General features: G+C 47.6%; 1 protein-coding gene across 8 annotated transcripts in view; it reads left to right on the top strand.

Annotated features, from left to right (window-relative positions):
* The window catches only part of Disp1 (dispatched RND transporter family member 1), a 148715-nt gene extending 138751 nt beyond the window's left edge, over positions 1 to 9964 (top strand). For all 8 annotated transcript variants that reach the window (XM_055609556.1, XM_055609525.1, XM_055609566.1 and 5 more), the window contains one exon: positions 6353 to 9964. In XM_055609556.1, the coding sequence (XP_055465531.1) occupies positions 6353 to 9928 (3576 nt within the window). In that variant the 3' untranslated portion in view covers positions 9929 to 9964. The remainder of the gene's footprint in view (positions 1 to 6352) is intronic.
* The last annotated feature ends 16672 nt before the right edge of the window (positions 9965 to 26636 follow it).

The following is a 26636-nucleotide window of genomic DNA, read 5'->3' as shown; positions in this document are numbered from 1 at the left end:
AGCGCCCACCCTGGTAAGAGCTAGCTGGACAACCTGATTCCCATCCGTGCTCACAGTGAGGCATATTAACGAGTATGAGGTAATGCTCATACTCGTTAATATGGGACCCATAGAGTTGCCTAGACCAGCAGTATCAATGTGCCGAGAACCAGCCCTCACAGTCACCCAGTGAGCCACCCAGATGCCCTGTCATTTCCCTGTTCTCCAGGAGGAAAGGCTATTTGACATCTTGGGGTGACCTGACAGTGATTACAGCATCAGTTTTCTATCCATGTCACCTTGTCTTTGGTTCCAAACTGAGCAAACCCACAAATGATCTAGTCAATGGTCTTATGTGCCATGTTTTCTCTGATAGTTGCCAGGTCCTACCTTACTCAGAAGCTGTGTATGTGACACCTCTTACGTAGAAAGTTAATTTTACAGTAGAAAGCATGTAGTGGCACTTCATGCGTGCAGTACTTCATGCTAGATGCTTGTAATGAGTCACTGTGGGCCGGTTGGCTGGGGTCTCAGCACCATTCGCCAGATGAGGCTTGAGGAAGTGGAGCGTGTCTGCTTCCTTGTCTTCACAACTTGGATGAGAGCTATGTGGATGCCTCTTCCCCTCAGTGCTCTGCCTGCCTCTGTCTTCAGACCTGCCTTCCTGGAGTCCCGTGTGACTGCTCACTGTTTGCATCCTAAGCATTTTGATAGTTACATAATCCCCACAACAGCATATCAGCTAAATACATTCTTTGTATTTGGAGAAACTTGACACAAATGGCAGGTAGCAGGTTTGAACACAGCCACATTTGCTGCCAAAGTCTGCCCTCTCCTCTGTACTTTATGTTTCCATGATGAAGATTATACCGCATGCCTGATTTTGTTTGTTTGATTTGCTATAGTGACATTTTCTGCTTGAATGACCAACCTCTAAAGTGTCCACATGGCCTGGAATAAGTATCAGTTTGATAGCAATTTATCCTTTTAGTTTGTGTTAGACTCTAAGACTTCAGAAGCCAGTAAGCAGCACTGTCTTGATAGCTTTCAACCATGGAAACAGTATAGTACTTCATTTGTATGTATGTATCAAATGATCCTTGTGAGGCATTGTACAAAGAACGCACGCTGAAACAGGAAAATGAGTAAGTTAAATAAGTAAATAGATTAATAAATAAATGGGGAAAGGGAAAATAATGCAAAGAAAATTTAAAGTAAAGATGAGACTTAGCATCAAGAATGTAAATAACCTCCCACCAGCAGTGAGAGCAGAATTTCCTTTCAGTAGCATTATTACCCCAAACTCACCAGTTAACTGTCTACTAGAACAGTTTTATTATCCACAGCCATAGTCTCTTGCTTGCTTGGTTTGGTTTGGCTTTGGTTTTTGAAAAAGAGTGTCACTGCATAGCTCAGGCTGGGCTTGACTTGCTGTGTAGCTCAGGCTGGCCTCAAACTCTCAGTGATATAATCATTTCTTTAGAGACTGGTGATGGTTATTCTCACAGCAGACTTGGGATACCTGTGAGAGAAACCTGGAAGACTGCAGAGTCTCAGGGGAAATAAATTAAGAGAGGAACAAATGTATATTTTAGAAACCCAGCTTTTCCTAAGACTGAGGAAGGAAACATTTCCCCCACAGTCTCTTTCTTTTGTGTGTGTGTGTGTGTGTGTGTGTGTGTGTGTGTGTGTGTGTGATTGAGGACTAAGTAAAGCAAGGATGTGAATTGACGTATGTGATGCGTGTGAAAGCCAGAGGGTAACCGCAAGTACCCTTCCTCAGACACTGTCAGGCTCCCTCACTGGCCTGGAACTTGCTGAGTAGACTAGATCATCTGGCCAGAACACCCAGGGATCTACCAGTCAACCACTTCTGGCTTATGCCACTTATGCCACCATGTCTGGCTTGTTTGTTGTAATTTTTAAACATGGGTTCTAGGAATTGAACTCAGATCCTCATGCTTCTCTAGCAAGCATTTTACAGAGTGAGCCATCTCTCCAACCCCTCGCTCATACTCTTGGTTAAAGATGTATGACGTTGTGTATATAGTTCCTGTTTTAATTTGTGTGTGTGTGTTTGCGTTTGCGTGTACCTGTGTGCATGTGCCTGGGTACACATGTCACAGCACACATGTGGCAATTAGAAAACAACGTGCAGGAGTCTACCATGTGGGTCCTGGGGAGTAAACTCAGGCCTCAAACACCTTCACCCACTGAGCCATCTCACCAGCCCAGTTCTTAACAGCATGCTTACAAAGTGAGAATTTGGGGACAGACGCAAACACATCCACCCAAGGGAGTATTTGGAATAGCCAGTACAGAATCACATTGAATGAATAAACAATCGGGAACTTGAAGAACTACTTCAGAAAACATGCTTATAATTATAACTTGTTAAATGAATACCCTTTTTACACCAGTTGCCAATGTGATTGTATTCTAATCTTAGATTCAGCTCTAGAAAAAGAATGATGAAATGCCCCCTTGACACATTATGTAATAACTTGGTCAACAGCTCAGCCTTGAGATCACTCTGCAGCTTTTCCTGTCCCCAGTTGGAGCTGCTTTGGGAATGTGTACTTGTTACAGTGTTCTGCCTCCATGGGGGCCTTTCCTTCCCACCCCTCAGTCCCTAATATCGCTTGGCCATCAAGACTTCTCAGGCCCCTAGGACCAACCTCGATCCAGAGCAGAGAGCTTGGCTGTCAGTGGGTTGACCCCAGGCTGAGTGCAGTACCTCAGTGAAGAGACGACGCCTTGTCTTCTGCTGTGTGTGTTCTCCATTTCCCACTGGAATTACCTGCCGCGTGGGCTCCTAGCCGGACGGGGCCTTCCAGAAAGAGTGGCTCCGTTCTGCTGCTGCTGTCTTGTTCACCACCCCAGAGGTGTCTCTGTTTTAGCATCATGCACCCCTGACCCTCTCAAGTCCTTGCTTCTGTCCAAAGGACTCACTGGCTGACAGGCATTCATAACCGGAAGGGTCTCTGAACATCACTCCACTGGAAGCCCTTTATCTATATTAGTCTCTGCACATTTTAGACATTGGAGCTTTGACGGCTCAGCTTGTAAATGGGATTTGAAAGTTTTGTCTGAGACTCTGGCTTACTAGATTACCCTTCATAGGCTGCTGGAATCTCCTGGAAGCTTAGAGGCCCCAGAATATGTTTTCTGACACTTCTTTCAAGGAGCCTTTACCTTCAGTCCCCTGTGAGCTCCCTTCAGCTCTGTCTGTGGGGCTTGGTTCCCAGGAGGGTAGTCCAGGAGACAGCTGAACCTGCAATTGAAGAGCTTCATCTTGCTCTTTTCTTTTCTCAGCTTCTTAAAATACCTCCACTTAGCCAGCAGTGTTTAAGTTAAGGTATCATTTAAACACTATTGGTCTCTCTTTTCTCTCCTCTTTCTATCCCTGTTTTAAGTCAGCTCAACCCCTGCTCTTATCTAACTAGGGAACTGTGCAAAGACATGTCACAACCACATAAACAGAATGATTCCCCAGCTTCCTTTGGGGAATTTGTAGAATTAGAGGGCTTTGTTCCCCATGAGGGATTTGCTTTCATAAACTCTATTTTAATTTTACAAACTTCTAAGATTTTGGAGCTATTTCAGAGGATCCTTTTCCAAAATTATGGCAAGAATACATCTGCCCCCTGTATCAAGAGATACCTGCCTGCCAGTCTCTTTTGGCCTCAGACTACAGGAGAGATTCTGGCTTCTTCTCAGTCACAACTGACTAGTTACTGCCGCTCTACTGAGATACTTTCCAACTTGGGCGCTTCCTCTGTCGGTCCCCATATGTCTCCACCCTGTACTGCTTCCTCCACTAAGTTACAACTGCTTCTTTTTGTCTGATTTCTCTGCCACTCTGAGGGCAAACTGAGGGCAGGGGCCCCAGTGCCTCCTCATTGTACAGGTGCCGTCATGGGAATGTAGGGCCTCACTCGCCGGAAGCATGGGTACTCCCCTGTGAACAGTCCTTTCCTCAGAACGCTGGTATCGCAAAGGGATAGCTAGAGGGTGCCCATCGTGACATTTTTTCTGTGACCCTGTTTTTTATCCTACTTGTGCCCCTGAAAGCAGTTTTCCCAAATGCTGTAATCAGCCAACACCATTGTCCCCTGGGGGCAAACTGGCATTTGTTTTCTTGTAGTAGCCAGTCAAGCAGTAGTTGGTATTCATAATGCCCAGCTTGTTAATCTTTGGTCAAATATACATGTAAAACCCCTGCTCTCACTAGAAAAAAGTACAAGGGTACAGTGCCATGCCCCTGTCCCAGTGTGGCTGGGAACTGTATTTCCTTTAGCTTTGCTTAGGCATTTCAGCAGCTGCACATATGCCCCTTCTAGCTGGGCTCCCTGTAATTCTTTTGTGGGGTGAACTATTATCTGTCATAAATACTTTGCTGTTTTAGGGTCCCATGACTTACTAGCTCATTTTTCACATTAACATATATGAATTTTTAAAAAGAAACATGAGTTATCCTGACTTAGAAAATAATTACGTGTTTTCAGAAATAAGCTTTAAAACTAAGATGTTTTTGTGAAAGTAGAACTTACTCTATTGCACTTATATAATAACCCTTTGGCTCTTTTTTTTTTAAACATCCATAAAGAGTTATTTAAAACAAGTAATTTTGGTTTTGTTTGTGTTTTTTTTTTTTCCTGGCTTCGTTTGTTTTTCTTTATGACAGCATCTCATTGTGCAGCCCTTGCTTCCCTGCAACTCCTATGTAGATCAGGCTAGCCTAGAGCTCACAGAAACCTAGGAAAACTTCACATACTGAATTTCCATGTTCATTTCCAGCCCACAGCCTCCTTGTACCATCCACACCTCTCCCTACACATTAGGTCCAGTTTACCAGGCTTTAGGGAATAGTGTGTAACTGGGTTCTTAGATAAATATAGCTTCTAAAGCGATTGTGTATGCTAGCCAACTTTTCTGCCTTGGAAAGATATGTTAATGAACAGTTGACAAAGCCCAGTTTAAGCAAGGTATAGACCGTTTTAAATTGCCTTAGAGAAGCTCTTCACACCCTTTCCGAACCTTGGAGTGGTGCCCTAGAACAACCTTTGGTAAATACAGATGAGGGAGAGCAATGAGACTAGGGCCTCCTTAGCTCTTACTTCTGAACAGAAGTCTGTAGTCAGGCCCAGAAGGGGCTGATTCCTAGGCTAGCCCTCAGGAAAGGGGGGGGGGGTCATCTAACCATCCGGCCAGCTTCATGATGCAGCAGTGCTCCTCGCTGTTCACTGTGACAAGGCCAGCCCTGAGGACAGCAGCCTTTCCCAGGCACAGCATGCTGAATGAAACGCTGCTTACTCCAGCCCAGTCTCCACAGTTCCTAGTGTGCCGGCTACATTTAGTGGAGAAAGGTTGCCAAGAAAAGGTTTTAGCCAACCTGAATAAACTTGATGATGTAGAAGAACTAAAACTCTACTTTTTTATTCATTTGTATTTATTAACATACTTATTTAAAATCAGATATAAAAAGTTTTAATCTTAAAATATTGACGCTTCTCACCTTATTTTAGAAAACGATTTTAGACTAACTTTTTCACGAATCCAGTCACTTTCTGATTTGCCAAATAGAGTTCTGTCCTAGTCTGTCCAGACTGCAGTAACAAAATACCTTAGTCTAGATAATTTATAAACAACTGATTTATTTCTCACAGTTCTAGAGACTGGCAAGTATTAGATTAAGGAGGTCTGCAGATTCAGGGCCAGTGAGTACCTGTCTCTTAAGGTGGTGCTGTGTCTGCATCATGATGTAGCACCAGAAGGCACCAGCAGACTCCCTCGGGCCACTGTGATAAGGGCACTAATCCACAGACGCCGCCCAGAAGGCTCTGTCTGTCCATACTGTCACACTAGGGATCCGATTGTAAGGGGTGAATATGGGGAACATATTCCAGCCATAGGGGTACTTTCAGGACCAGCATCTTTGCTTTTGACTGTGTTTAGTGCCAATAATCAGGATTTTAAGGAAAACAGCAATTAGACAGTTGTTTCCATACTCCTGTGAGTGCATAAATGGTAAAGCCTGCCCTCTTCATTCCTTCCACGGTGACTGCAAAGAACTGCTTAATAGGTGGGTGTTAGTTCTATCTCCCGTCTTGAACCAGACTCAGTGCTGGCTGACTTGGCGTTGTTCCTGTGTGCCATTCCCAAACAGGAGTTTGCTGTTCCAAATCCAGCAGCCTGTAGGATAGCTGTAATCTGGGATCTCAGGGGCAGTGTGCACCCGTGTACACAACAGCCCATACTGTGAAAGAGGATCGTTGAGCTTCTGTGCCTTCCTTGTCCCGGGGGGCAGGAGTGGCCTGCCCTGTGGAGAGCCCCTTTAAACGCCAGTCCTTCTGCGTGTCTGTCTCTGCAGATCAGATCCCACCCCCAGTTCAGCGACCTCTGCCAGAGGACCACAGCCGTCTCCTGCTGCCCCAGCTGGACCCTGGGGAATTACATCGCCATTCTGAACAACAGATCATCCTGTCAGAAAATCGTCGAGCGAGATGTCTCTCACACACTGAAGCTACTGCGGACCTGTGCCAAGCACTACCAAAACGGCACCCTGGGGCCAGACTGCTGGGACAAGGCGGCCAGGAGAAAGGACCAGCTCAAGTGCACAAATGTGCCACGCAAGTGTACCAAATACAATGCCGTGTACCAGATTCTCCACTACTTGGTCGACAAAGACTTCATGGCCCCAAAGACGGCTGACTCCGCTGTGCCAGCTTTAAAATACAGCATGCTCTTCTCCCCCACAGAGAAAGGGGAGAGCATGATGAATATCTACCTGGACAACTTTGAGAACTGGAACTCTTCGGATGGCATCACCACCGTCACTGGGATTGAGTTTGGCATCAAGCACAGCTTGTTTCAGGACTACCTCCTCATGGATACTGTGTATCCTGCCATCGCCATCATCATCGTCCTTCTCATCATGTGTGTCTACACCAAGTCCATGTTCATCACCCTGATGACGATGTTCGCCATCATCAGCTCCTTGATTGTCTCCTACTTCCTCTACCGAGTCGTATTCAACTTTGAGTTTTTCCCGTTCATGAACCTCACGGCACTCATCATCCTGGTGGGAATTGGCGCAGACGATGCCTTTGTTCTGTGCGATGTCTGGAACTACACCAAGTTCGACAAGCCACGTGCAGAAACGTCGGAGGCGGTGAGTGTCACCTTGCAGCACGCTGCCCTCTCTATGTTCGTCACCAGCTTCACCACTGCCGCTGCCTTCTACGCTAACTACGTTAGCAACATCACAGCTATCAGATGCTTCGGGGTGTACGCAGGGACCGCTATCTTGGTGAATTACGTCCTGATGGTCACCTGGCTTCCAGCTGTCATCGTTCTGCATGAGCGGTACCTCCTCAACATATTCACCTGCTTCCGAAAGCCCCAGCCGCACACCTACGACAAGAGCTGCTGGACGCTGGTCTGCCAGAGGGGCCGCAGGGTGCTCTTTGCCATCTCAGAGGCATCTCGGATCTTTTTTGAAAAGGTGTTGCCGTGCATCGTCATCAAGTTTCGCTACCTTTGGCTGGTCTGGTTCCTTGCCCTCACTGTAGGCGGGGCCTACATCGTGTGCATAAACCCGAAGATGAAGCTGCCCTCGTTGGAGTTGTCCGAGTTCCAGGTGTTCCGCTCCTCTCATCCCTTCGAGCGCTACGATGCCGAGTTCAAGAAGCTTTTCATGTTTGAGCGGGTTCACCATGGAGAGGAGCTCCATATGCCCATCACAGTCATCTGGGGCGTGTCCCCAGAAGACAGCGGCGACCCTCTGAACCCCAAGAGCAAAGGGAAGCTGACACTAGACAGCACTTTTAACATTGCTAGTCCAGCCTCCCAGGCCTGGATCTTGCACTTCTGTCAAAAACTGAGGAACCAAACCTTCTTCTACCAGACCGATCAGCAGGACTTTACCAGCTGTTTCATCGAGACCTTCAAACAGTGGATGGAAAACCAGGACTGCGACGAGCCTGCCCTGTACCCATGCTGCAGCCACTGCAGCTTCCCCTACAAGCAAGAGGTTTTTGAGCTGTGCATCAAGAAGGCCATCATGGAGCTGGACAGGAGTACAGGGTACCATCTGAATAACAAGACCCCCGGGCCGAGGTTTGACATCAACGACACCATCAGGGCTGTGGTACTGGAGTTCCAGAGTACCTTCCTCTTCACACTGGCTTACGAGAAGATGCAGCAGTTCTACAAGGAGGTAGACTCGTGGATTTCCAGTGAGCTGAGTTCGGCGCCCGAGGGCCTAAGCCACGGCTGGTTTGTCAGCAACCTGGAGTTCTATGACCTGCAGGACAGCCTCTCCGATGGCACCCTCATTGCCATGGGGCTTTCAGTGGCCGTGGCGTTTAGTGTGATGCTGCTGACCACATGGAATATTATCATAAGCCTTTATGCCATCATTTCCATAGCTGGAACCATCTTTGTCACCGTTGGGTCCCTCGTCCTGCTCGGCTGGGAGCTGAACGTGCTGGAGTCTGTCACCATCTCCGTCGCAGTTGGCTTGTCTGTAGACTTTGCTGTCCACTACGGGGTGGCATATCGCTTGGCTCCAGATCCCGACCGAGAAGGCAAGGTCATCTTCTCCCTGAGTCGTATGGGCTCTGCAATTGCCATGGCCGCATTGACCACCTTTGTAGCGGGGGCCATGATGATGCCCTCCACGGTCCTGGCTTACACCCAGCTGGGCACCTTCATGATGCTTGTCATGTGCATCAGTTGGGCCTTCGCCACCTTCTTTTTCCAATGCATGTGTCGGTGCCTTGGGCCACAGGGCACCTGTGGCCAGATCCCTTTACCTAAAAAGCTTCAGTGCAGTGCCTTTGCCCACACCTTGTCTGCGAGTCCTGGTGATAGGGGACCAAGCAAAACACACACCTCCAGTGCTTACCGTGTAGACACCAGGGGCCAAAAGTCCGAACTGGAACATGAGTTTTACGAGTTACAGCCGCTGGCATCTCACAGCTGTGCTGCCTCAGAGAAGAACACTTACAGAGAGCCACACATCTGCTCTGAGTTTTTCAACGGCCAAGCAAAGAACTTAAGGATGCGTGTGCCTGAAGCCTACAGCAGCGAACTCACCAAAAGCCCCAGGAGTGAAGCAAGCTCAGCCCTGTTAGAGCTCTGTCTGGAGCAGGACGCCATGTGTCACTTCTCTGTCAGTCCGAGGTGCAGCTGCCCAAATGCCTACACACACTTAAAGTATGCCCCATACTCTTGTCAGCAGATGGGTGACTCCCTGTGTCACGAGTGTGCCTCCACTGCTGGCAGCTTTGTCCAGATTCAGAATGCAGTGGCGCCAGTGAAGGCCACACACCAGGCCGCTGAAGACCTTCTGCATCCCATCCGGCACATGCTGCCACCAGGGATGCAAAATTCACTGCCTAGGAATTTCTTTCTCCACCCAGTGCAGCACATTCAGGCCCAAGAAAAGCTTGGTCACTCCAGCATACACAGCCTTCAGGACACGGATGAGCATCTTCCCAGGACAGCGGAACCATCTCCGGCCGCCAGCAGGAGCACTGAGTCTTCCCAAAGAGCTTGTTGCAATCCTGAGACTAACCAAAGGGGACTCTGCAAAAGCAGAGACACGGGGGACACAGAGAGCAGTGGAGGGACTGAAACCAAGGTCTCTAGTTTCCCAAACCAGACTGACAAGGCAGAGAAGGTGGAGCCAGGCCTGCTGCAGACCAATGAAATTGTGAACTCAGAACACTTACATCATAATGAACCCAAACTTATTTTCAGCCATTTTACAGGGGAGGCCAGCTGCAGGTCCTGCCCAAACAGTCCACAAAGCTGTAGAAGCCTTGTGAGATTGAAGTGCGGTTCCGCAGACTGCCAGGTGCCAAACCTCGAAGCCAACGTGCCTGCTGTACCAACATACTCAGAACTGTCTGGCGAAAGTCTGTTAATAAAAACGCTCTAATAAATCCAGCTTTACATTCAGAAGCACTGCCTCCGTCATTGCCTGAGTTACTGAGATGTGGGAGCCTGCAAAGGGAGGCTAGCAACAGACATGCTTGTGTTACCGAGTTTGCCGTCCGGAACATTTCCATGTCTGGACAGTAAACAAGCTCACAGATCAGTGAGTGTGTTAAGGTTATTGGCTTTTCAAGTTACTGGATTTTTTTTTTTAATTTCAAAATTAAATTTCAAAATTTCTTGTCCTGTCCAGCACAGCTTTACTCCTGCTTCTACCCTCCCAAGGCAGTGAGTGGCACTGACAGTACAGGCTTCATAGAAGGTTCTGTTCTCCCAGTCAGTTCCCTGGTATCTTCATTGTGGTGAGTTTGGCTGATGGTAGGTAATTAAGTCTTCTCACTGCTCAGCATAAACACTAGGACTCAGGTTAACAGAGATATTTTCCGTCAGAAATCAGGAACTAGGCAGCATTAAAATGTATGTTGATGAAAAAAATCAATGCCAAGCACTGTAATAGTGCATTCCGCTTGTCTTCATGAGCGCTCCACACGAAGCCCATGGCACATTTATGTCTAAATGGATATCTCTCCACATCAGCCAGGTGGGCAGCTGTTATTACACCTAACTTAGGAGTCAGGAGTTGCTTGACTACTTCAATGACAAGCAGCCCACCATGTCTGCCTCTCTTAGCCAGTCTGTTACTCAGTTGGGCTCCCTTCAAGTGTCTGAAACAGTGCAAACACTTGTGACATCTAGAGCACCGGATGTCCCTCCAGATGCTGACATAGCCCTGTGTCCTCCCAGGAGCCTCTGGGCTCACGCAGTTGTTCTGTTTACCAGATGGTGCAGTTAGGATCTTCCTTGGATAAGCTCCAAGTGTAGTACCCAAAACAGAGTGCTGACACCACCTTCGAGGAAAGCCTGGGCCAGGGAGGCTGGGTGCTGCGCCTGCTGCCGCACTTAGAGACAGAAACAATGTTGGGCTCAGCATTGCCAGCCAACCCTTGAGAAACCAGCCTGTGGCAGAGGGCCTGCTGCTGAGCTGCTCTTTCAGACAGTATCTGCCAACCCCCACTGTACTTAGTTCTTAGGTAGGGTGACCTGGGGGAGATGGGAGCCCCAGAAGGCAGAACTCAATGCCATAGTGAGACTCTTTGCTTTTCTTCTGAAATGTGTAACCATCTCATTGGCTAATGAAAATCCAGGGGCTCAAAGCACTTGTGTTCACCAGGCCGCTGAGTTGTTTTCTACCAGTTGTCCTGCTAAGTAGCCTCCAGTGGCCTTTGGCCCTCCCCAGCTTTGCTTAATTGCCCAGATCCTTTGCTGGGCCTGTGAGTCCTTTGCATGGTTACTTAAGGCCAGACTTGAACTTTGAACTCCTTGGGCTTCAATAAGGGAGTTGATTGGTTGGCTGGTTCGCTGGGTTAGATTGGATTTTAGCCTTTTAATTTATTTTATTTATAAGAATTTTGTCCGGGGGTTGGGAGGGAAAAATGAAGGGGGCTACGGCTGGGATACAAGTGAATGACCTGTGATTAAAATAAAAAATTAAAAAAAAAATTTTGTCGCTAGAGATCCAAAGTTTTAAAAATATTTATTTTTAACTCTTCACTACTGTGCAGAAAAGCATCACTACTTCTGGCCCTGTTTTACTGGGAAGTTCCCCACATTGTCCTCCTAAAGGTGATGATAAAGCAGGGAGCCCACTGTGCTACCAAACGCTTGCAGCTTGGAGGGGCTGGGTGATGTGGCTTTGCCTATGTCTCTTACTCCCACAGAACCCATCTTTGATGGCTGAGTCCCTGTCGCCAAGTTGAGTCCTGCCCTCTTTCCTTGCAAGGCTACTTTTTAAATCCCCGTTTGATTGAGAAGTGGACTTGGCCAACTAGAAGACATTATTCACAAGGAAAAGCTTATTGTTTGAAATAATCTTACAGCTTCATCTGCATGTGTTCATTTCTGGTGTGTTATTGCTATAGACGTCCATCCTTCTGAAACAATATTTCTCAGAGATAATGCTGAACTGTTATGAAAATTTAATTTCAATAATCTATGCCCCAGCCTCAATCATTCTAAATTTAAAACCATTTGCAGGCACGGTATGCAAAGCACTTTTACAGATGTGATCCACAGCAGTTTAGGAAATCTGCCTGGTTCTCATTGCCTCACCTGGAAACCATCTCACCCACCACCAGCAATTAGGATAGTTTTTGAATGGAAAAAAAAAAAAATGAAGCCTGGTGACTCCAAACACAGCTGTATCTTTTCACATTTTAACAAGGAGAGTCATTTTTAAGGAGAAAAAAATCAGATCTGTAATTTTTTTTTAATGGAAAGAACTGATTTTATTTTTTGTAAAGTTGGAGTATAGCAAAAAGTAGAAATTTGCTGAAATCATGAGCTTTTATATAAAGATGCTATTGTGTCTAAATGCTCATACACATTGTATCTTTCCAGATGTTTGCTGGTATTTAATGTATCTCCAGTTGGCTTTAAAAGCCATTTTTTGTGAACATCTTTATTGATGTTTGGCTCTATATGCTATTTTTATACTGCATATGCCAGAAAAGTAACCTGTTGGACCAGCAGAATCTTCTGCCTGTTGTTAAAGTAATATTTTAACTGCCATAGTTTTATATTTTGTAAGAGAAGAAAAAGGTGTGTGTGTGTGTGTGTGTGTGTGTGTGTGTGTGTGTGTGTGTTAGCTTCATGAACCAAAAGGTGCACAACCTGGATCAGAGCAGAGTAACCAGGGCCAACATGTCCTCTTGGCCGCCCAAGCTGTCTGTTGGACATAAAGAGGACAGTGCAAGTGCCAGCCTGAACTCAGAAGTAGGGGTGGGGTTACAGTTTATGGAAGGACGCATTGTCCCAGAAAGGGCTCTTCCCAGCTCACAGGTTCACTACGTCAGTGGCGCAAACGGAGCTTAGCCTGCGGTGTGCTCTGGTAATACTGTGGGGATTCATGCCAAGTCTTGACCTAGCAGTGGGTACCTCCACCCTTCTCCACGACCCCTCAGGTGAGGTTCATCTCATCCTGAAATAAGACCAGACACCGAGTTCTAGAGGCAGCTGAGACACTAAACGTAGCATTGACTCCATAGTCTCCAGGCTTGTGTGCACCTATAATGGAACCTCTACCTTCCTAAAAAAACAGAAGGCAGATTATTTTCCTCAAGAAATATTTGTCTTTGGTGCCAAATAAGATTCCTAAGAACATGTTTTAATTTGAGGCAAAGTAGCAGAGTAAAATTTGCCCACATTTTGTGTATCAATTAGCCATTTTTGTGTCTTCTGCTTTGCTTTGGTGTTTTGTTTTGTTTTGCCATGCTTGGAATTCAACATAGGGCCTGAGGCTAATTAGACAGTTAAAGGAAAAAGGATTTACTAAGTAAACCAATAATCTAAACAAGATTACAAAGCCTGCCTGGAAAACTGATAGAATTGTAAAACAAACCAAAAACAAAACAAAAGAACCCTGTAGTCCTGCTTTTGCAGTGTGATCCGGTTACTAAAAATCTCATTATGAAAAACCGGTGTACTTGGGTTTTCTCTCAGCAATGGCTTAAATTCGGGCTGAGAACAGTGAAAGCACATCAGTGTTCAAATACCCTCAGATGTGGCCTCCCTGGGACACCATCACCCCATCTGGGGAAGCACCCAGGTCTGCATGGCGGTTTCTTTCTGCTGTGCTGGCACCAAAACAGCTTACTTCCCTGAGGTCCTGGAGGACAGACAAGCCTGCTCCCCTTCTCACTCCTCCACCTCCAGCTAAATTTATTTTTGCAAAAAGGTCTCAGGAAAGACTGCAAAATTAGCCAGTCCCTGGTGACCTAGTGATATGCTGGCCAACTGGTTTGCAATGACTGGTCTTTTCTAGACCTTGGACATGTCTCACCTTTAGAGCAGAGGTTCTCAACGTGTGGGTCATGAGTTCTTTGAGGTCACATCAAATATTTACATTATGATTCATGGCAGTAGCAAAATCACAGTTATGAAGTAGCAATGGAAATAATTTTATGGTTGGGGGTCACTAAAACACGAGGAACAGAGTTGCAGCATTAGAAAGGCTGAAAACCACTGCACTATTGTGCATAGTTGTTAGTCATTCATACCAGCAGGGGATGGAAGGGTACTGAATAATCCAGAACTGTTGCATAGTTCCTCCCCAAATCCCAACTTGGATTTCTTTGCTCCAAAAAGGAGCCTGGGCTCATTTCTGCTCCAAGATGGAGATTTATCTGTGTTCTCTGTGTACTGGTTCTATATTCTGTCGGGCTTGGGAAAGTGAGGCTGATGGGCTTATCTGTCCTGGAGGCAAATAGCAGCCACTCCATCGCCTCTGATTCCAGACGCATCTGAGTGGGAAGATGTGGCCTATCTGTGCCTTTCCTGGACACCCGGGCTCACTGGTACTACCCATGGCCCTGCATTGCCATGTGTGTTTCTCCATCACTTGACTAACTCCTAGGCAGCAGGCAAGCGCTTCACCTGCCATGTTGCTGACAGAACTTGACAGAAAGTCTGCCTCATCGGGGCCTGAAGTCAGAGTCCATAGTGAGAAAGGACTGCTGCCTTCAAACGTTCTCCTTCCAAGAAGAAAGGTGTGGGGAGCAAGCAACTGTACATGAAGACAGGAGTGGACATGAGGCATGGTGGGGTCCCTCTGTAGTGCCCCCTTCTCAAAAGGCTGATGATGGGGGAGGATCCCTGGAGTTCAGGAGTTCAGGGCCAACCTTGGCAACATAGTAAGCCCCGTTTCAAGAAATCAATCAATAAATTGAAATGAGAAACTTGGAAAGTGAGCTTCAAATATTCTTAAAAATTTTGCTCCTGTGTGCAGCCACGGAACCTTAAACACCTAGAGACCTGGAGTTTTGAAGATAACGACCTATGCTGAGCAAGACCAGCTATTTTCTCCTGCCTCCACTGCCTCATCTGTAAACATAGCTAAGGGCACACGCTGTCATAGTGTTTGCCAACTTGATGCAAACATGGGCACATCTGGGAAGAGGGACTCTACTCTCAGTTGAGAAATTGCCTCCAAAATATTGGCCTGTAATAAAACACTGTAGAGTATTGTATGTGGCATTCTAGGTTCTCTAAATATATGTCCCTTCAATTTAAACCAGTCCTCACTGTAAACTATGCACTAAGTTTATTAAGAATGAGCAAATGGACAAAAGCATGAGAGAATGGATTGTTGAAGTAGTCTGAGCCCATATATCAACCAGTGTTGAAGAGGGTGACAGCGGCTCTGTGGGATGAATAAATATGAATCATAACAGAGCCAGGTATAGTGTTGCAGGACTTTAATCCCAGCACTGGGGAGGCAGAGACAGGAGATCTGTGAGTCCAAGGCCAGCCTGGTCTACATAGTGAGTCCCGGGCCAGTCAGAACTACATAGTGAGGCCTTTTCTAAATAATAAAAATACCGTTTTCAAAGGGCAGATTCTGGGAACATTATGAACATTTTTTCTGTGCTATAAGAAATTCATTTTTGTGGGCTGCCTCTATTAAGGTCTAAGTCTAGCATTTCCAGATAGCCTCTGAGCTCTGTCTGTATAAGATGACAGACTCCCTTTCTCGGCTGGGTTCCCTCTCCACCTGATCTGGGGAACTCTGGATCTTCTAAGGATCCTTACATAGCCCTCAGAAATATTAAAGTCCCAACCCTTTCCTGATTAAGAAACCCATTCAGCAAGCACCTGGGGATTCCTGGAAACACCTACCCTATTCTAATGAGCTGTCTTGGTGTCTTGGCTTTCAACCAATGACCTTTCACCATACCTGGAGTATGTTTTCTTCCTTTATGACAGGGCTGTGTTGTTGCATGTAAATCAAGTGCCCCTAGCCCCAGCAAATCAGACACATCACCCTCAAAGCCCCTCCCACTCCCCAACGGGCCAGCATCACCTATTCCACCATGACCAGCTGAGACTCATCATTTATTCTGTGGAAGACTGGGCTCCCCCTCTTCCCTAAGAATTCATCACTGGACCCCCAGGGGCTTGGCTGCTCGTCAGTCAGCTTCCTCCATTCACCAGGTGTCAGTGTGGATTGCTGTTGCATCTTTCTAGAGCTGCTCTGCTCAGCACAGTGTCCGACTTCGGAAGTGAGCGGCTGGATGTGCCTGAAGCAGGCATTTTGTCCACCTGGACAAACCCGGGCTCCTGCCTGTGCCTCCTCTTGGTTTTGGAGCTCTGAGGGAGCCTCTATTACCAGCTGCCCACCAGCCAGGCAGGGCCCTCATTGCTGCCTGGCTTGGGGTTTGGAGTGCTGAGTTCCTTTGACCCTGCACTTCATCCTTTTCTAGTCCATAGCCTCGAGCTTCCTGGGAGAGTACCCAGCAAAGCTCAGGCTCCCGTGGAACTCATAATGACACATTGCTAGAATTTTTTTCCATAGATTATGACACAAATGAGCTAAATATATGGTGGGAATTTTCAGCCCTAGGCTCTGAATCAATTCTTGTTTGTTAATGAAGTGTTGGTTAAATAAAACTATGAAATATCACATGGGCACTAACAAGAGTGATATAGATGTCTATAAAGTAACCTTTAAAGACATTTAAAACATATTGTTGAGCAAAATAAAAGTTATAAAAAACTATAGCAATGCATATATATTTATAATAAGGTTTGTTATTTTTAATCATTATGTACATGTTATTCACACACGCAAAACACAACTCTCACTTCAAAGGGAATAAGAGATAGTTCATTCTGGAACCAAATATGAGTGACCATGCCTAAACACAAATTTATGTCATCCCAAATTCCAATGTGACAAATAGTTTGAGTTTTTAATAGTAAGAGAACAAACAGAAAGTCACACATCAAGGTATTTTTCAAAGATGTCGGTAGAAACATTAAGTAGGTGAGTTGAAGCTTCTTTTATGGGCCTCAGGTGCTGCCTGATGATTCCTAGTCTTTTGCTTGATTAAACCAGAGTCTTGTTAAGTCCATAAATTCTGTCAGTCACAGGATTTTAGATCTGATACTATTTAGGAGGCTAAAGATAGCACTGCAACATTCCAAACTCTCCACTGATGTTCTGAGCAGTCAGCCTCACAGAAGGTTCAGGGGAGGCGAGATTTCTTTCTGGGAACTTCACTCACAAGTATAGATATGCACTTATCATAGTCACATACACCACTACCATCTCTTATCCCTCTTCTGCTCTTGACGACTTCCTTCCAGCCGGTCTCCTTCCTACTCCCAAGCCTTGTCCTTGTCATTTGGGTTGCGTTAGACAGGCCTTACACACGTGCTGTGTATTCATGACTGTGATAGCCGTGTCATTTCCAGAAGACAGCACATCACAGCACTGCTCTCCATCCTCCAGCTTACACTCCTGCCTGCTTGTTCATGACCTCCCCCAGAGCTTGGAGGGGGTGAGCTAGATGTCTCCTTGGGGACTAAATACTAGTGACTCTGCGTTAACTGTTCCACTGCAAACAGGAGCTTCCCTGGCCCAGGATGAGAGGAGCTTATGTGGCTGTCAGCCTAAATATTTAGAAGGCAATTTGGCTCTGTGTGCATTTAGCAAAACGTCAGGAGTGCAGTAGTAAGCTCTCCTCTAGTGTCTCTGACTTCCCTGTCTGTATTAGTTACTTTCTATGATGCTGTGATGAAACACCAAGACCAAAGGAAGTGAGAGTTTATTTTAGATTCCAGTTCCAAGGGGATGAGAATCCATGGTTGTGGAGCAAAGGCAGCAAGCACCAGGCACAGTGGAGCAGGACCAGGAAGCTGAACCATAAGCAAGAAGCAGAGTGCAACCTGGAAATGGTGTGAGGCTTTAAACCCCGAGAGCCTGTGTGGTGACACGGTGCTTCCCCGGGACAGCCAATGAGCTGACGTAAGGTCTGCGTTTGGTACCCAGACGCATGCACACAGGAGCCCCCAGGCCTACACATCCTCCTTGCCTTAGCCAGATCTGCTCAATGTCAGTTGCTCAGGGTCCTGCCCACTACAGAGCCAGGGAGAAGCAGCTAGTTCTCTCGGAACAGCCAAGGAGTCTACTGTGAGTTCTAGCATGGCTCCCTGGGCAGGTCTGCCCCTCTTCCCACCTCCCTGCCACACTCCTCTAGGACCCCCTTTTTTAGAAGCTGAAAGCCTGTGGTGCCAACTTCTTGCCTTGGGGGAACCTCCATTCTGCAGCAAGGATGGAGGCTGCCAGGAAGCACACTGCTGTAAGGGAGGGACTGGGCGGCGGCTCTTTTCCATCTGCTGGGACAAGGCTGCACCAAGATAAACAGGAGGCTGTCCACCCTGGGAATTCCCAGACAACGTGTTCTTTTTAACTGGAAGGAAGGGATATCCTGACATTGATCCGTGACATGGTCCCTGCTGGGAATCTTCCCAGACCCACAAGGGGAATGGCCAGGATGTGAGCTGTCCTGTTAACTCGACTGGACCAGCTGGAGTGAGGACCAGAAACAGCTGGACTTAGCTTTGAGGGATGAAGCAAAGGGAAATTGATCCTATGACATTGGCTAGGGAAACAGCTCCAGACCCTGGCATCAGCTGGCTGGGCAGAGGCCTGTCCCATCTTCTCTCTACATCCTAACTCAATGGAAGCACACTTCTCACCTCTTTGGCTAGGTGATAAGATGTGAGGCAACCTGAGACATCATACATGGTCCGTTTGGGCTGCTTCTGCCTGGCTTGCCTGCAAGGGTGGGGTTGAGAACGGAAGGTGACATTTCCTCCGTTGCCCTTCCTCAGAGACACTGGAAGTCAGGTTCTCAACAATCTGGTGACCACTCCATGGCCTGCTCTCCCTGTCTGGCCCACATCAACAGCCTACTTGTGAGGTCAATGTGTACCCAGAACACTGGGATTAGAAACTTGGTAAGTCTGCAGCCATCGGCCCCTGCACCCTTCGCTCGGATATGGTTCTCCTGAGAAACCGGTTTCATCTCCATGTCCTCCCTCCTTTGGGAACATGGAATGGCTGCTGGCTCCTGGTGCCACATGCTTCTGCCTGTACTGCAGGCTTCTCAGCTTTCTTACGTGATCTGATTACCCACTCTTGCACACTCAGATGACATAGTCCACCTCTTCTGGACACTTGATAGCTGTTTCCTGCTGTTGGAAGGAGTGTAGGCTGGAGGCCTCACCTCATGAACAGCTGGTTTTGGGTAGCAGAGTGCTGGGGTGCTGCAGGTGAGGGAAACCATGTGTGTCTGAGGGAGGAAGCAGCCTGAGGCTCCTCCTATCACTACAGAGGTGGTGGGGCATCTCGTGCCTTCTCTCCAACCTGAGGACCCTGGGGAGGGAGGGAGGAGCCACCATCCAGGCTGGACACCCTCAGAGCTGGCTTACACTCAGGCCTTAGCGGTGTCCCGAGGCCTGGCCTGGGCTGGCCCACAGCTGACCATCCAGGAAAAGTGAAAAGCCCAGCTGGAGCTTTGCTCATCACACCTGCTCAGGTTCTCACTGCTGTGTTGAGGGTTGGAGGAAAGCAGAGGCAGCTCAGATGCCACAACCCCTAGAGGTCATGACCCCATAACCACATGACCTCTCCCCTGCATTCTTCCTCCCCAGAAGCCTCCCTTCTCTCTTCCATCTGGGCTGGGCCTACACTTCCCCAGGGTACCGCTGGGGGCCTCTGCTGTTTTAGGTCACTGTTCTTTACCTTTTGTGGGCGGTCCGAAATCCTTTCCTTCCCTTTGACCCCGCCACATACTCTCTGGCCTCAAATAAATCTCGTGGCCTCAAGGAACAGTCTACCTCAAAGTCCTCTATGGAGTTTGAGAACTTACCATGGCAGCCTCTTAAAAGCCCACTCATAACTTGGGGTTCCCTAATGAATCCATAGAGAAAAGTGGGGAACAGGGAAAAGGTTCTGATCACACAAGCAAAAATCAATTCAAAATCAAACGTGTGAAGATGAATCAGAGGTGTGTTTCTCTGGCTGTGCTTGCCTGCATTGCTTTGGGTGACTTCACTTGCAAGCCTTGGTTTTGAACCCATCGCGTGCATGCTGTGCACACTATCAGAGCACATGCTTTCTGAAACATGCTTTCTTTCAGCTCAGACCGCTTGGCTCTCACCCCGAAATGCCACTTATGAGATATGTGACTTCCATACCCTGAGCCTCAATTTCCAACGATGTGGCTGGGAGTGGCTATGAGTCCCACCTTACAGCTCGTTGAAAGGATCCCTGGAGATCAAGTGTGTGCTTGGATGTTGGCTTCCAGTCTTCTGCATCACCCGTGTCTAATGGGCTCTGTAAGATCTCTTGGGAAAGCCTGTAGCCCTGAAAGGGGGCCTGTCAGACCATAAGGGCTTGATCTCAGGAGGTCATTTGACAGGTATGGTAGGCACGTACAGCATAGGCTTAGGGTGAACAGTTAGCAGCTCAGTATCCAACTGCAAAGCACTTATTGGATCCTGAGATGTTGTTAAGCCTGAGAATTTGCTGTTTGGGGTGCTCGCCAGGGAGGAAGAGGAAATACCTACATTGGTTGAGTTGTATTGACAGTTAAACTATGTGAAAGGTGACTGGATCTCTGTAGAAACAGATGCAGCCTCCTTCTCTTGTAAATAAAGCCTTGATCATCCAGACATACCAGACTCAGAGAGCATGTCATGAATCACTGGCTTATCCTTTCTTCCTCTGGGGAACTTCAGAAGACTGGAAAGACTCCCTTGGTATGTAGAAGAACATAATAATTAAGCATTTTGAGGGGAGGATGCTTGCAGAAGTTCAAATTAGATGCTATATCAGGAAGTTATAGGCACCGCTGCCAAGAAGACCCTGCAAGGAGGCCTTGCCAGTTGCAGAAGCTGTGTGCAGCTGAATTAGCAATGGACCCATGCTAGACCAGCAGGCAGGTAAGCAGTGCTTCCCAGTACCTCCACAGGCTCCCCATCTGGTCCCCAGCCCTGTCCCTGGGGCAAACAGATCAGAGTGCAGCTGGAAGCTCTTTTTCCAAGAACCTTGTGGGATCCCTGACCTTCTCAGACAGTGGATATGGGGGACAGACCATCAGACATAGCCTCAGGAATCCCCAACAGTCCTTCTAGAGCTGTCACCCACTGCAAAGGATTTTCTCTCATTCTCCCGAATGTTCTAGCCATTGAATGCCTTCTTCAGAGACTTCTAGGCCAGGAGAGGGGCCCTAGGCTTGCTATGAGCCATGTAGGCTCCAGGCTGGCTTTGGGGACCTGAGAAGAGCTTCCACAATATCCTGGAATCCCTTGTAGAACAGCAGTAGGGTCTGTATGATGGCGCCATAGCCTGATGGCAAGAGGCCAGTGTGAGCACCACATTCATGTCTTCTATGTCTCCTGAGCGATCACAGTGGCTCTAGGTCACCTCCCCATACAGCCAACCCTGGAACAAAGCTGAGTCAAAATGTTGTCCCTGGGGTGGGGCCCCAGGCCTGACTGTCTGTCAGCTCTGCATCGAAGAGAGCTGTGCTGTTTACAAAGGTTGTGGGACCACTGGGAGCTGTGGCCTGGCAAGCAGAAGTGTGTTTCTCTTGGCCTTGTAGGTGATATCAGTTCCTGGTTCTAGTCCAAGCTCCTTGCTTCCTGTTCACATCTGTCAAGATGTGAACAGGCCACACCACAGTTCCTGGCTAGCATGGACAGAGCTATTTTCAGCTGCCATGCTGTCCCCACCTCTCTGCATCCAGCCTGGCCTTGTCTGAAGGATCCTTCTTCTAAATCTTCCCCCTGGACCCCTCACAGGCACAGATAACTGAGGGGCTGCTGGGCTTTCCACCCCCACAAAGCAGCGGTTCCCCTGGGAGAGAAGAACGGGGAGGGGCACCCTTGTGCTGCCCTCCTATGTACAGTCCATGACAGTCCCAGGAAATTTGTCCATCTAGAGGAGAAGAACCCAGGGATTCTGTTGACCTTCTCCCTCCTTCCCAGAGAATCTGTTCTGGGGATAGCGACGTGCCCAGGAGCAAGAGGCCTGAGTCTGTGAGGCCATGCCTCATCCCGCTGGAGGCATACACTGGCCAGTGGTGTTTTCTGTCCCTGGTAAGGGGGAGCCTTAGGCCTGGGGCAGAGCAGCCCTGGGTCCCCATGGAAATGCTGCAGGAGAAGCCCTGCCCAACCCTGTCTCCTCCTCGCACAAAGTCCTTGAATGCCCACCTCTTCATCCCTGTGTGCTTGGTTAAGAGGGTCTGGGGTTCCTTTGCTCTATGGTTTTGGATAGTATTTTTGTTTTCCAACAAACTGTGGGAGTTCCTAGCCTTCTGAGCTGCAAGTCACTGTGTTTATGAGATTTATGCAGCCACTCAGCGTCATCCCCAGATTCCAAGAAGGGTGGCAGCTAGCCTGCTGTGGGGAGCGTGAGCCATAGGACCAGGGGAGCCAGCCTGGGGCTAGAGTGAGGTCCAGATGTGTTCAAACCCCAAAAATCTCCATTTTGAGATGTGCAGGAGTAAGGATCGCTTCCTCCCTGTTCTGTGTCTGCTCTGGTGCTCATTGTCACCTCTGCCATCCTCAAGGTGGTCACATAGCCTGGTGACAAGGACATGTCCACCTGGAATTCCTCTCCATGCAGATGAAGCATTCCCAGCACCTCTGCCCCAGACAATCAATGATGTACACTCACCCGAAAGCCCCTACCCACTTTCCCAAGGTTCATATAGTCCCAGTTCCCGCAGTAAGGAGAGCTATATCAGGGGAAGATCGAGTGTATCGAAGATGCTGAAAATACCCCCTGCCCCAGCCCTCACTGCCATTTAGGACCCTGCTGACCCAATTGTCCAGCTAAGCTTCATTCCTTCAAGTCCAGCACCTGTATGTGTCAGTGCCTGAAGGGAAGAAGCAGACCCTGGGCCTTGGAATGACAGCCTGCAAGGAGCCATCCCTGTGTGACAAGGGTTAGCACTGGGTTGCCAGAGGCTCTTACCCTGCCCAACCCCCACCCCTACATGAAATTCACAGAAGAGCTCTGCCCAGCTTAATGGTCTTTCTATATATATACTTCTATATATACTTCTAATGCTAGATAGGTGTGAGAACGTTCTGAGCAGGAGCCCAAGTCAGTAGCAAGACTCATGAGCAGGACACGGAAGAACGGTTGGGATCCTGGAGAGAGATGCAAAGGGCAGGTGGTCTTGGATTGTATAAGAAAGGTTGTTGAGCAATCCAGAGGGAGCAAGCCCTCAGTCAGCATTCCTCCATCGTCTCTGCTTCCGTTCCTCCCTCCGGGTTGCAACTGTGGTGTTCCTGCCCTGAGTTCTCTTTGTGATGAACTATAAGCTGTAAACTGAAACAAACCCATTTCTCCTCAAGTTGGCTTTGGTCAGGATAGTGTCACAGCAACAGAAAAGTAACTAGGACCCTGTATTTGCAAAGATTTCTTTTTTCTTTCTGAGAACGCTCTCACAAATTCTGAGAGTCAGGAAATAATGCATCAGAAGTTGCTATAAATAAATGCTTTGCGTCCAGACATACTGTGAAGAAACTGTGGCAATCTGCCAGATTCTAGCCAAGGACCCCTCAGCGTCACTCTGTCCTATTTTATTCTTGTGCTGCATGCGGCAACAGCAGCAACAATAGGCCACTTTACTTTCAGTAAACAATTTGGGTCTTCAAAGTCCTTCTAGATACGGTCTGTAGAGACACTGACAGACGAGGAAATGCATGTCAAAGATTAAAGGGGCTGGATCAGGGCCAGTTTGCTTGGCACTAGCTGAAAGGCAGATACATACTCTCCTAACTTAGAAGAATTGTTTGGAAGCCGTCTCTAAATCAGAAGCAGCCGAGCTGTAGAGGGTATTAAATCAGGGTAGTGATGTTCATTTCATGGTGCAGGAGGGTCCCGCGGTGCACATCAGAACTTCCCTTTAGTCACATGAACTAGAAGCACTTTTGGCCTAGGGGTGTCCTCCTTGGGGTATAGAGACACCAGACCTGGACACCCTGAAGTAATATCCTCTTTGGATATTACCAGGCCTGTGGTAATATCCTCTTCGGCTTGGGTGAGAACTCAACCAATGGTTGGCCCAAGGACTTGATAGGCAAATGCTCCATTACTGAGCCATATGTCTCTGGCCCATGAGTCATCCTCACAGAACTCTTTCTTTCTTCTTTTCTCTGGGAAGTGCTAGTATGACTGTGGAGTGTCAAGAAAGAATGGTCGGAGGCCAGTAGGCATCCTAAGTTATGAGTGAGGTCCTGGATTTGTGTCATAGTTCCTGGGCTGTATTTCTTTAAGACAGAGACAAGACTCGTGGGTGTCAAAGGGAGCATGGCTGTACACATTCCTTGTGAATCATGAGACTGTATGCTGCTGTTTTAAGTTGCCCAGTTTGTGGTATTTTGTTATGGCAACTGTAGGACTGACTAACCCCCTTCCTTTTTCTCTCCCCCCTCTTCTTCCCTTCCTTCCTTCCTTCCTTCCTTCCTTCCTTCCTTCCTTCCTTCCTTCCTTCCTTCCTTCCTTATATTCCTTCCTTCCGTCTTTCCTTCATTCCTCTCTCCCTCCCTCCTTTCTTCCCTCCATCTCCCTTTCTCCTCCCTCTCTCCTTCATTCCCCTTCCTTCTTTCCTTTTTCCCCTCCCTCCTTCTCTCCCTCCCTTTCTTCTTTCCCTTTTGTTTTCCTTTGAAACAAATTTTCAGGTTTGTTATGTATCTGGCCTGGAACTTGCTACAGAACTGAGGATGTCCTCTCAAATGCTGAAATGATAGGCAGAGATTAAAGGTCTGTCACCGGGCCCTGACATTATCTCCGAGTTTTGTCATAGTAAGCCAAGATCTTTGGTCTTGAAGTGGGAGACTTCACTTGCCTGGAAACCATGGCCAAGAGAAAGAAAAACACTATAGCTCAGTCCCTGGCTGTGTGAGGCAGGGTCTGGGGGTGGTTGTGCTGGTGCTGGGACAGCTATGCTAATCCTACAGTTGCCGAAGTATTTTGGACTGACCCCTCCACCCCTACTTCCTCCTGCTCGGATGTGTTTTTCAGACTGGCTGCGACTGTGAACTGCTGACCCTCGTTTGCATCAGCCAGACGATTTCCACCGTGCAGCGCAGAGGCCAGCCTGGCTCCTCACCATCACTGAGGCTCCCTTCAGTCTCAAAGGATGATTACTCTCCATCATTTAGCTTTAACAAGCAATTAGCTAGTCACTCAGAATCCCAAGGGTGCAGGCTCTTAATCAGGAATCAGTGCTCAGAGGAAGGCCTTGGGTTGATTCTCCTGGGTACCTATGCATGCAAAGTTACCAGATTTTACATCTGCTACAGGAGCTCTGGGAGCATAGCCAGCTAGACTAGAATACACAGTAGAGATCAACATGCCAGGAAAGAGTTCATGGGTGGGGAGCGATCTCCAGAGCATCTCTCTCTCTCTCTCTCTCTCTTTCTTTTTCCTTTTCTTTCTTGAGTCAAGGTCCATCTATGTAGCCTTGGCTGGCTAGCCTTGAACTCAAGGATCCACCTGCCTCTGCCTCCTGAGTGCCAGGATTGCAGGCATGTGTCACCATGCCTGACTCCAGGACATTTTCCTAGGTAGCTGTCCTTCCTGTCCCCAGCTAGCTTATACCCTCTGGAATGCAGAGAAAACTGACAATAATGCACAAAGTTTCTTCTTCTTAAGACTTCAGATGAGTCTTAAGTCATCACTTCATTCAAAGTAGAATGAAACTGATGGCGGGCCTGCTTGAGGGATTTGCGAGCTCATCTCAGCACTGGCTGTCTCAGCAATGTTGTATTTATTCCCTCATTAACTAGTGAATTAAATAAATAATGCTTCAGTTGAAACAGCATCACAGTAAACAAAGATGTTTGCCATGATTACATTTCATTCATTTTGTATTGTCATGAAAACTTGATTATCTTCACTCATGACAACAAATGAGGAGATGGGTTTGGGAGGGAAGGGTAGTGACAACAGTTGCTGTTGCCCCAGGTCCTCTGAGAGACAGAGACCAAGATGAGACTAAACCCAAGCAACTTTTATGAGGGGAGATAACTGTGAGAGAGCAAATGAAGATGCTGATGTGTGGTCACAGGCCTGTCATCCTCCATCACTTAGGAGGTAAAGAGAGAAAGACCAATAATTCAGGGTCATTTGGACTATATAGCAATTTTGAGACCAGCCTCTTCTCAAAAAGCCAAACTAAAAATAAATAAAAAGTAAGTGTAGTGGAATATGAGAAATGAGAAAGCCATTATCCAACAGACAGACCTGGCCTTCAAGTGAAGGGCTGTGAGGAGGAGAGTTGGATGAAATTTTCTAGATCTTGGTGTAGGCTAAGGCCATCAAGCTGCCCATAGCTGGTTAGCCATGCTAGCCACCACAGGGGAGACACGTCTCCTATGTCTTCTGATGTTCTTTGCATTGCGCTTTCCCTCCTTTTACTTGTTTCATACATTTCCACAACTGGACCTAAATGTTTGCAGTTTTCTACCCCACGGAGGAGAGGATTCTGGGAACGGTGACAGGATAATTGATTTAAGATACACTGTCTGACTGTAATATGGCATGGTCACAAATTGAACAACAGATACTGTCCCTTTTCTCAAAGTGATTGCTGCCTGTTGTAGATGGATTGGGAGACTTCAGCAAGAACCAGCTTATGCCTGTAGATGAACCTGGGCTTTTGCTGTGTCCTTAAATTTGGAGGATAATTGATGAGTTCCAGGCATTGTCAGCTTCCAGAAATCAAGAGATTTTCTTAGTGTCTGAGTCTCCTTGGCTGGATCCCAAGAAATTTCTAGGACCCCCCCCC

This window comes from Psammomys obesus, unplaced genomic scaffold, assembly GCF_907164565.1.
Source record: "Psammomys obesus unplaced genomic scaffold, mPsaObe1.curated_primary_1811, whole genome shotgun sequence".
NCBI classification, from domain to species: domain Eukaryota; kingdom Metazoa; phylum Chordata; class Mammalia; order Rodentia; family Muridae; genus Psammomys; species Psammomys obesus.
Note: the sequence above shows the minus strand (reverse complement) of the source record. Positions and strands in the feature narration are given on the sequence as shown.